Below are 11,273 nucleotides of genomic sequence, written 5' to 3'. Positions count from 1 at the left end.
AAAAAAACTCACCTGCCTATAGCCTTAGTAATCCTGAAGACATTGATTAGCTTGTTCAGGTGTGTTTGATTAGGGTTGGAGCTGAACTCTGCAGGACTGCGGCTCTCTAGGACCGAACTTGCCAACGCCTGGCCTAGCCCATAACAGGTAAGTTATTTTGGGCATATAGCTCAGGCCTTTGGCTGAAGGGTATATGGTCACTGACACCTGCTGAGGCGTCCAAGGTGCAACTCCCATGTCTATGGTAGAGTTAGTTCTAAGTGCTCGCATTGATGCTTGGCATGCACACCCCTCAGCATGGCAGCGTGGGTATTACATTCCCCATAGTGACCGCTAGAGGATGCAGTTCAAGTTCCCTCAGAAAGGAATGTCTCAGGTTACCTGGCCTAGCCCATAACAGGTAAGTTATTTTGGGCATATAGCTCAGGCCTTTGGCTGAAGGGTATATGGTCACTGACAGCCGCTGAGGCGTCCAAGGTGCAACTCCCATGGCTATGGTAGAGTTAGTTCTAAGTGCTCGCATTGATGCTTGGCATGCACACCCCTCAGCATGGCAGTGTGGGTATTACATTCCCCATAGTGACCGCTAGAGGATGCAGTTCGAGTTCCCTCAGAAAGGAATGTCTCAGGTTACGTAGGGTGACCATACGTGCCATTTTCCCAGGACGCGTCCTGGGAAAATGGCACGTATGGTCACCCTAAGGTTACGCATGTAACCATGGTTCCCTGAGAAGGGAACAAGACACTGTGTCCTCTTTCTTGCCATGCTTCGGACGCAAGCTTCAGATGAAGAAGCGGATGATGTGTTCTATCGGCATCCTTTTATACTGTGGTCGCACCGACAGTGACGTCATAGGCTGTCGCCGGGCCAATGTTATTGTTGTGTTTAGATGTTTGCTTCAGACACAGGTCATGCCGAAGACGTTCCCCATAGGGATTGCTAGAGGACGCAGTGTCTCGTTACCTTCTCAGGGAACCGTGGTTACATGCGTAACCTGAGACGGTTTCCCAGTGTGTGTTCTGCCCCTGTCTGCTCTGTGCCTTGTTTGTCCCAATAGTTACCACCCATTAGTTGCCATAGCTACTCATTAGACCACACCCACTCCTTGTTAGTTCCCACAGCAACTCATTGGTTCCTTTTGTTCTCCTCTGTATAAGTAGCCCTTGTGTTTCTCTTGTGCCTTGTCAGTTGTTGAATATAATGTTGTCCTTTTGCACGTGGTTTTGTTTCCTGTTCTTTGTTGTTTGTTTCCTTGTTTTGCCATTAAAGACCCTGCACATTACACTGATAAAAACATCACAGTAATCCATACCACTCCAGTCCATCAATTAATGACTTGTGAAGCGAAAAACTCAGCTGCATGTTTATAAGAAACAAATCCATTATTAAGACGTTTTTTAATTCAAACTGTTGCTTCTGGCTAAATACCAGTCCTCTATCCAAAATACTGCTTAATTCTCACATTTTTATGGCATCCATTCAATGCAGAGGATCCAATGGTGAGCAAGTGATGTAATGCTACATTTCTCCTAATCTGTCCCGATGCTATTTCAGTTTACATCCAATGTTACAATACATTAGATAGAGTTTTTTCATTTCCTCTCATATTTTGTGTTTTTATTTAGAATCCATTAATAATGATTGAATTGGGCAATCAGATTCCAGTGGGTGAAATCACATGTGCCTCATACGCTACAGATTACATCTGAACAGATGGAGAGAGAGCAAGATGCACGGGGTATGCTTGGAATCAAAATTGTTAATGTAGTTACAGAGAGAGGGATACACTCTCGCTCTCTGTCTGTTGTTCTCTGACTTTCTCTTTATCTGTCTGATTACATTGTATCACTCACATGAGCCTAGTTACGCTCTTAAAAATAAAGGTGCTTCAAAAGGTTCTTCAAGCGATGCCATAGAAGAACCATTTTTGGGTCCACAAAGAACCATTCAGTCAAAGGTTCTTTAAAGAACCATCTCTTTCTTACCTTTTTGTAATCTGAAGAACCTTCTTTCGCCACAAAGAACCTTTTGTGAAACAGAAAGGTTCTTCAGATGGTAAAGGTTCTTTATGGAACCATTTAGACAAAAAGGTTCTTCTATGGCATCGTGAAGCACCTTTATTTTTAAGAGTGTAGATGTGACCGGGAATGCATTTTTCCACATTTTTCCATGTCCTCTTGGGACAAAAGGTGTTCATGTGTCTGAAAGCTATCTTGACTCTGGTGTGCATTGTCAGACTGATGGTATGTGAGAGAGCAATGCTGAAAATGGAAATATTATTGTCTAGAGCTGAATGTTCTCGTAGAAATGATCACGTTTACAGGATTGAGTCTGCTCCTGAAATCAAAATGCTGCATTTCAGATTCAATTAGTTCTGTTTTTCTTGGGTGATCAATTTTGTTTGGGGATACACATATTACAATTCTTGTTGATACAGTATGCTGATAATTATTTTCTTGTTATGACCAATAACCAGACAGTATTTGTCTAAATAAATGAAAAATAAAATACTAAAAAATAAATAAATAAAATAATTTATTTTAACTGCTACAAGTTAATTTAGGCATCACACTATTATAATGTATAAAATGGATATTGCGATTTTTGAGATTTACTAAAGATTACATTTAACAAAAAAATATCCAATACTGACTAATTCTTACAAAACCTCATACTGACTTTTTGTTGTTATTTATTTTTATACTTAAATGTCCTTAAAAGTGCTGAATAGTAGGTTTTTTCACTGCCTGATGAATAAGCTCCTTTATTGCACGGCTCTTTGGAATACTTGGTTCTTATTGGTCAATCACTGCATTCGGCTTACAAATATTTTTCTGTAATGACTGTAAAAATGTATTGACCGCTGTGCCAGGCAACTGATTTCCATTTCCATGTTAATTTCACATATCTTGTATCACGCTCTGGTCTTTCTCTTGTGACATAAAATAATTGTATTTCTTTTTTAAAAAGTTTTGATTTGAGTTTTTCTAAAACTCAAATCAATATTCCAAGTGCATTTATTTACTTGTTTATTTATTTGGTAAGTAGCCAAATAACTGTATATTATATAAAATAATGTGAATGCTGTGTGTGTGTTTTTTTTCTTACAGATCCTGTTTCTAAAAGTAAAGAATGTGTGGGAAACAAAGTGCTGTATCAGTGTTTGGTTTTGGTCAAGGACAATTCATACACTGCCAGAGCATGCCAGTGAGAAGTTGGGTCAACCACTGTGTGAAATGTATTTCTCTTAATAATAGTAATGTCAAGAGAAAAGAAGTTGCATTATACCTTTGAAATGTTTTTACAAGCCTTTGGATCTGCATCTAAAAGTGGAAAATTGCTTGCAATCAGACGAATCTTGTGAGGTCCCCAAATTAAATGTTTCTGGTCCTGTGCTTTAGATTTGGGTTGGAGTCTGTACCCCTGGTAATGGGCTTCACATGTTACGGATCCTGTGGCAGAACTCGAGCCTGACCCATTGGCAGATCTCATACTGCATATATTTACATTTAAACATTTAGCAGACATTTTTATCCAAAGCAACCTACAAATGGGGACAATAGAAGCAATCAAAATCAACAAAAGAGCAATGATATGCAAGTGCAATAACAAGTCTCAGTTAGCTTAATGCAGTACACGTAGCAAACATATATAATAAATAAAAAGAAAACAGATAGAATAGAAAAAGAATAAAGCAAGCTAGTTCTATAGGCCTTTTTTGCTTTTTTGAATTGTATAATAAATAAAAAGAAAACAAATAAATAGAATACAAAAAGATTAGAGAAGCTAGTGTTAGTTTTTTTTTTTACTGGATCTATACACACTTTGTGACCTGCATTATGTCGGCCTGATTTTACATGTACATTTTGCAAACTTTTACTGAAAATTAAGAATACTGATCATCTATTTCAGCATACATTAGTGTAACGGGGCTGACAAGATGTGAGACATGTGGATCCATCTGCAGGCTTTATTTAAGAGACGTGGTAAACAGGCAGGGTCAAAACACTGGCAAACAGGTATATGGCGGGCAAAACACAAGAATAGTCACAGGGCTAGCGTAGGTCACCAATAAGCAGACAGAATCACAGGGGCGAGACAAGAGGGAGAAATCCGAGAAAACAGGCAAGGCAAGGCAAGGCAAAACAAGGAAAACACGGAGACTCGGAAAGGGGTACAGGCTAAACAATACTCAGCAGAGAAATGTGGTTAGAGTGGGTGTTATATAGTGAATGAGGTAATGAGGAACAGCTGTGTGCAATGAGTGCAGTCAGGGCAGTGTGCAAATTGTGCAAAGAATGATGGGAAATGTAGTCCGGGGTGCTATGCAACAGTTTGTGTAGTGCGAGAGTCAATGTAAAGGAAAGGGTGACATCTGGTGGTGAATAAACGGAAGTCCATGAACCGAATTCGTGACAATTAGAAAATACCTACAACTAGGAAACAAAGGCAGTATAGTAGAAAATTAATGTGTCTAATTTATCTATTGTCAGATGTTGTTCTTTTTATTTTTATTAATTTCTGCTTTCTTCTCAATTGATCATTTCTGGTTATTATGATTGTCAAAAAAAATCCCTTTGTGATGCACTTAAACTTTGAATTTGTAATGTATCCAGATGTGGTTTAAAAGCTTACATCCCCCAAATCTGATTAAAAGTGTAGCTTGCCTCTGATATTTAAACTCAGACACACCTACAAATTACAAGACATTTCATTTGGCATGACTAAACTATAATACTAAGTTATAACCAATCAGAGCATTTGTGTGTGTTAGTGAGGTCAGGCATTAGCTTTACTTAAATTGAGAGAGCTACTCTCTCATTCACACACCAGGATCACTCTTCGGTTTGGAACTTTCTTCAAGACGAACACACAAGACCAACATACATAGTAAAGATCAAATCTGGTAAGTTTTCTTTCCATTTTAGGATTGTGTATATGAAGGAAAATATCATACATAGGTATACTTTTTGTCAAAAATGTAAAAGTGTAGCTCTGTTTAATTCTGGGTATTGTATGTCATTTCACAGTATAAAACATGATTCTGGTCAAGCAAAGGGATATTTGCCATTTTTAATCAATAATGTCAATATAATACTTTGTATTAGTCACAATAGACCTAATATGGGCTATTTAAAAAACTGTTATGGTACAGACCACAATGTGCAGCAAATTAATTGCATGTTTTATTTAAGTTTAATTGATGTTTTAAATTTCACAATTCCTTATAATAAATATAGAGCCAGTTTAATAAAACTAAAACTAAAAGTTTAATTGTTTTCTCATTACCAGCCATGAGGACTATCAGAGAACGGCAGACTGGCTGCTGTCCCAGACACAACACAGACCTAAAGTAGCCATCATCTGCGGTTCTGGACTGGGAATGCTTGCGGATGCGCTCAAATGCCAAGACTTGTTCAAATACTCGGACATCCCTGGCTTTCCTCAAAGCACAGGCAAGATGCAGCTCAGAGCATGTAACAATGTATTTGCATCAGTGTTTTTGTCCATTTGCAGAAATAAAGTACTAGCTAAAAAAAATTATATTATGCTAGCATGTTACACTGTTAAACTTTTTTAACCTGCAGAAATCGAGAATTTTGGTTTAAATGGTGCCTTAAATTTTAAAGTGCCAAGATTACAACCAGCAGATTCATTGCACTTTTTTGACCATTTTTGATTAAATCAGAGAGAAAAGAAAGTCAAGTTGCAACTTGAATAATGTTGACAGTATTGTGATGTTAAATGGATTAAAACAAAATCTATTATGTTGTATGTGATAATGTGTCTTGACTAAGTGTTTGTATATTCAAACAGTGAAGGGTCATGCTGGAAGGCTGGTTTTTGGAGAGCTCAAAGGGAAGACCTGTGTGTGCATGCAGGGCCGATTTCACATGTATGAGGGACACTCGCTAAGCAAGGTTTGATCTTTTCATGCCATCCTTCTTTTCCATAAATTATTGTTCAAACATTTGGTGTTATATTGTTTTGGAAAAAGTCTCTTATGCTCACCAAGGCTGTGTTTATTTGATAAAAAATACAGTACAAACAGTCATATTGTAAAATATATCTCTAATAAATAACTGTTTTCTATTTTAATATATTTTTTCATTTATTTCTGTTATTACTTTAATCTTCAGTGTCACATGAGCCTTCAGAAATTATTCTAATATGTTGATTTGATGCTCAAGAAATACTTCTTATTGTTATCAATGCTAAAAACAGTAATGCTGCTTAATATTTTTTGGGAAACAGCATTTATTTCAAATAGAAATATTTTGTAACTTTATATATGTCTTTACTATCACCTTTAATCAATTGAATGCATCCTTGCTTAATAAAAGTACTATATTAATTTCTTTCAAAAGAAAATCTTACTGACTGATTTTTTCACTTCAGTTCACCTTGGTAAGTATGTATATTTCTTGAGCTAACACGGTTTAACACAGTCCCATCAGGCTTTATTTGCTTAATGACTCAGGTTAATACAAAATCTGTCTATCTTGACAGTTTCATCATGTGTCACAAATAGAATTATATTATATAACAGAATTATATTGCATTCCAAAAGTATCCCCAAAACACTGTTCTATACATGCTGTGTCATGCTGCAATCTAAAATGATGATAGAATAAGGAGATTCCTTATTCTTTTTGGATATTCACTCCACTCCATCCTGGTCATGCTGATTTGAGTCACATGCTGTATATCAGAGCACAATGTACCATTCAGTGAACATTTTGTGTGGTTAGACAGTTAGATTAAAAAGGCTTATTGGTAGCATGCCTGTACAGTGCACTCACAAGCTCTTGAAGGTTTATTACAAAGGCACTGGATGTTGAAAATGGATTAACAGTTACCAGAATTTGTGCTTGTTTTCCTCAGGTAAATTTTTCCAGTAAGAGTGTTCAAGCTTCTGGGTGTCGAAACCTTGATTGTCACTAATGCAGCAGGGTCATTAGCAGACAGTTATAGTTGTGGTGATATTATGATCATACGTGACCACATTAACTTCCCTGGACTTGCTGGACTGAACCCTCTAAATGGCCCTAATGATGATAAGTGAGTATCAGTGTACATGTTGAAGTGAGTTTAAAAAGCGTTCATTCATTAGAATCACCAGTAAAAGGAATGTAATCATTTATTGGTCGCTGTCAAGGTTTGGTCCTCGATTTCCGCCCATGTCTGGGGTCTATGACAAAAACCTACGGAAGATGGCGTTCGACATCTGTAAGAGCATGGGTGTCTCCCAGTGTGTTCAAGAGGGTGTCTACTGCATGGTGGGAGGACCCAACTTTGAGAGCATAGCTGAGGCCCGCCTTTTGCACCGACTGGGAGTGGATGCAGTTGGTAAGCTGATGACTCGTTTCGTAAAATCAATACAATTCATATCCAATCCAAATCTTTAAATTGCTTAAACAATGAATGGGCATTTAAGCTTTTAAAAAAATCCAGCTTAGACTGTAACTTTGACTGATGATGTAACTTAGCAACACTTTCATTAAGATATAGTTCACCCCCCAAATTTTTTTTATTTTTATCATATACTCAAGTTGTTCCAAACCTGTATGAGTTTCTTACTTCTGTTGAACACAAAAGAAGATATTTTGACGAATGTTGAAAACCAATCAGTTGCTGGTGGCCATTGACTTCCATTGCATGGAAAAAAAATTATAATGTTGAAATCAATGGCTTCCATATTTCATATAGAGATTGGATGACGATTATATTTAACTGCATTATTAAACTATTAGTGTTTTATTAAATGTAAAAATGGAGGAAATTAGCATGCACAATTAAATATTCAATACCGATCAATACCAATAAATTAATCTAATATTGACTTAAAACCAATATATCATGCATACCTAATTTTTGTTTTTATTTTTTATGTTTAAATGTACCTAAAATGAATTTTAGTTTTTTTTTTCTCTGCCTTATGAATAAGCTCCTTTATTGCACAGCTCTCTGGAATACTTGGTTCTGATTGGTCAGTCACTGTATTCCGCAGACAAATTTGTGACCATGGACCACAAAACCAGTCTTAAGTCGCTGGGGTATATTTGTAGCAATAGCCAAAAATACATTGTATGGGTCAAAATGATTGATTTTTCTTTTATGCCAAAAATCATTAAGATATTAAGTAAAGATCGTGTTCCGTGAAGATATTTTGTAAATTTCCTACTTTAAATATATCAAAACTTAATTTTTGATTAGTAATATGCATTGCTAAGAACTTCATTTGGACAACTTTAAAGGCGATTTTCTCAATATTTAGATTTTTTTGCACCCTCAGATTCCAGATTTTCAAATAGTTGTATCTGATGGCGTTCGACATCTGTAAGAGCATGGGTGTCTCCCAGTGTGTTCAAGAGGGTGTCTACTGCATGGTGGGAGGACCCAACTTTGAGAGCATAGCTGAGGCCCGCCTTTTGCACCGACTGGGAGTGGATGCAGTTGGTAAGCTGATGACTCGTTTCGTAAAATCAATACAATTCATATCCAATCCAAATCTTTAAATTGCTTAAACAATGAATGGGCATTTAAGCTTTTAAAAAAATCCAGCTTAGACTGTAACTTTGACTGATGATGTAACTTAGCAACACTTTCATTAAGATATAGTTCACCCCCCAAATTTTTTTTATTTTTATCATATACTCAAGTTGTTCCAAACCTGTATGAGTTTCTTACTTCTGTTGAACACAAAAGAAGATATTTTGACGAATGTTGAAAACCAATCAGTTGCTGGTGGCCATTGACTTCCATTGCATGGAAAAAAAATTATAATGTTGAAATCAATGGCTTCCATATTTCATATAGAGATTGGATGACGATTATATTTAACTGCATTATTAAACTATTAGTGTTTTATTAAATGTAAAAATGGAGGAAATTAGCATGCACAATTAAATATTCAATACCGATCAATACCAATAAATTAATCTAATATTGACTTAAAACCAATATATCATGCATACCTAATTTTTGTTTTTATTTTTTATGTTTAAATGTACCTAAAATGAATTTTAGTTTTTTTTTTCTCTGCCTTATGAATAAGCTCCTTTATTGCACAGCTCTCTGGAATACTTGGTTCTGATTGGTCAGTCACTGTATTCCGCAGACAAATTTGTGACCATGGACCACAAAACCAGTCTTAAGTCGCTGGGGTATATTTGTAGCAATAGCCAAAAATACATTGTATGGGTCAAAATGATTGATTTTTCTTTTATGCCAAAAATCATTAAGATATTAAGTAAAGATCGTGTTCCGTGAAGATATTTTGTAAATTTCCTACTTTAAATATATCAAAACTTAATTTTTGATTAGTAATATGCATTGCTAAGAACTTCATTTGGACAACTTTAAAGGCGATTTTCTCAATATTTAGATTTTTTTGCACCCTCAGATTCCAGATTTTCAAATAGTTGTATCTCGGCCAAATATTGTCCTATCCTAACAAACCATACATCAATGGTGATGATGTATAAATCTCAAAATAATTGACCCTTATGACTGGTTTTGTGGTCCAGGGTCACATATTTGTCTGTCATAAGCGTTAAGCTGTATATTTGCCACTGTGCCAGGCTACTGATTTCCTGCACAGCTGTGTTAGTTTCACATATCTTGTATCATGCTGTGACATTATAGATTTTTATCATATTCATAATAGATGTAATATATTATATTAATATATTATAACATATTAATTTCTTAAACTTAAATCAATATTCCAAGTGCATTTATATTTGTAGTTGGTAAGCAGTCATATAAAAAGCTAGTTGGCCATTATGGCCAAATTGCTAGGTTGATACACAACTGTGTATTGTATAGAAATTGTAAGTCATATTGTTATATTGTCATAATTATGCATTTTAATTTTAATTTATGTCTAATTTGCCTTTAAAGGAATGAGTACTGCACCAGAAGTGTTGGTTGCCAGTCATTGTGGCATGAGAGTCTTTGGTCTCTCCCTCATCACTAACAAAGTAGTGAAAAGCTATGAGGACAATGCGTCTGTCAGTCATGAAGCTGTGCTGGAAGTGAGCAAAATGCGTTCAGAGACGCTGCAGGTGCTCGTCACAGAGCTCATCAGCCGGATGGACATCAACAACAACACGGCATGATGTCATTAACACCGGAACTGCCAATCAAAACCTCATTCAGGAAAATCTGCAGCTATACTATGATCATGTTTTTCATTTCTGTATACCTTTGAATGTAATTACAGAACATCTGTTTCAATAGCACATTTATTTGAGATATTTAAATGTTAAGATTTGACTATTTGCAGTGATCACAAAAATGATCTTGTTTGATGGTGCCATAACAACAAACTTAAAACACTAGGTTATTCCATATGTTATTTATTAAATGTTTATCTTTTTTTGTGCTGCAAAGGTTGTATATGCATCTGTATATTGATGATTGCATAATATTAAGTGCACCTTTATGTGGGGAATTATGCAGTAAAAAAATGTATGCACTGCTATTCATTATGCAAAGTAATATAGTTTCTAATGTCAGTATTTTGATGATAAAGTTGGATATTTAAATCATTGCCATGCTATTTATAATAAATTTTATATTTACTGTGTGCATTGTAAATGTGCCACTGAATATGGGCCTTCTTGTATAACCTTCTCTTCTATAAACAATCATCTTATCTATAATCCAGAAATGTCAGCAATAAAAGTGTATTTTGAAAATATATTTTACAATCATTTGATCATTTACATTACAACATCATAAAAAAATTTAATTATACAGTACAACCCCCATTAATTACACTAATTAATTTCCCATTAAATAAGGGGGGGGGGAACAGTAGTGTATTTTATGGATTTATGGCAATGCAGCAATAACAAAAGTGTATTTTGACAAGAATTGGGAAATTTCACAATTCTTAATTAACTAATTTTGCTACAATCACATAAAATATGTACTGATTTCTATAAGTTCATATAAATAGTGACATAATCTTTCCTGCTAGGCTACATAATGAAAACGCAACAGGAATTGAATTCAAGAAAACAACGCAATTTTGCGCATGCTTAGTATGTCCACTAGATGGCAGCAGAAGCACGTTGCAGTCGCGTGTATCTCCGGTTGCTATGACAAACTTGTGAAATGCTGGAATAGTTTAAGAACTCTCGGTAAATTTGATATCGACGGGTCTGAAGAAAAAAACTATAATATGGCAGGTCAAAATTTGCTTAACTTGAATTCTGTGGTATGACTGACTGTTTATGGTTATGTATTTCTAATGTTTATA

At 35.6% G+C, this 11,273-nt stretch overlaps 2 protein-coding genes across 2 annotated transcripts in view; both read left to right on the top strand.

Moving 5' to 3' along the window:
- Positions 1 to 7,346, top strand: part of LOC107552818 (uncharacterized) — a 9,904-nt gene extending 2,558 nt beyond the window's left edge. Inside the window, exons 5-10 of the mRNA XM_016234845.1 lie at positions 2,238 to 2,244; positions 4,810 to 4,907; positions 5,294 to 5,457; positions 5,819 to 5,922; positions 6,887 to 7,063; positions 7,161 to 7,346. Of these exons, the coding sequence (XP_016090331.1) occupies positions 2,238 to 2,244; positions 4,810 to 4,907; positions 5,294 to 5,457; positions 5,819 to 5,922; positions 6,887 to 6,946 (433 nt within the window). The 3' untranslated portion in view covers positions 6,947 to 7,063; positions 7,161 to 7,346. The remainder of the gene's footprint in view (positions 1 to 2,237; positions 2,245 to 4,809; positions 4,908 to 5,293; positions 5,458 to 5,818; positions 5,923 to 6,886; positions 7,064 to 7,160) is intronic.
- Positions 7,183 to 10,689, top strand: LOC107552735 (purine nucleoside phosphorylase-like). Its single transcript, XM_016234744.1, has 3 exons — positions 7,183 to 7,371; positions 8,317 to 8,461; positions 9,908 to 10,689. The coding sequence occupies exons 1-3, from the start codon at positions 7,183 to 7,185 to the stop codon at positions 10,123 to 10,125; spliced, it is 552 nt and encodes a 183-aa protein (XP_016090230.1). The 3' UTR covers positions 10,126 to 10,689.
- Positions 10,690 to 11,273: the final 584 nt, after the last annotated feature.

Source organism: Sinocyclocheilus grahami, unplaced genomic scaffold, assembly GCF_001515645.1.
Source record: "Sinocyclocheilus grahami isolate Dianchi unplaced genomic scaffold, SAMN03320097.WGS_v1.1 scaffold2.1, whole genome shotgun sequence".
In the NCBI taxonomy this organism is placed as follows: domain Eukaryota; kingdom Metazoa; phylum Chordata; class Actinopteri; order Cypriniformes; family Cyprinidae; genus Sinocyclocheilus; species Sinocyclocheilus grahami.
Note: the sequence above shows the minus strand (reverse complement) of the source record. Positions and strands in the feature narration are given on the sequence as shown.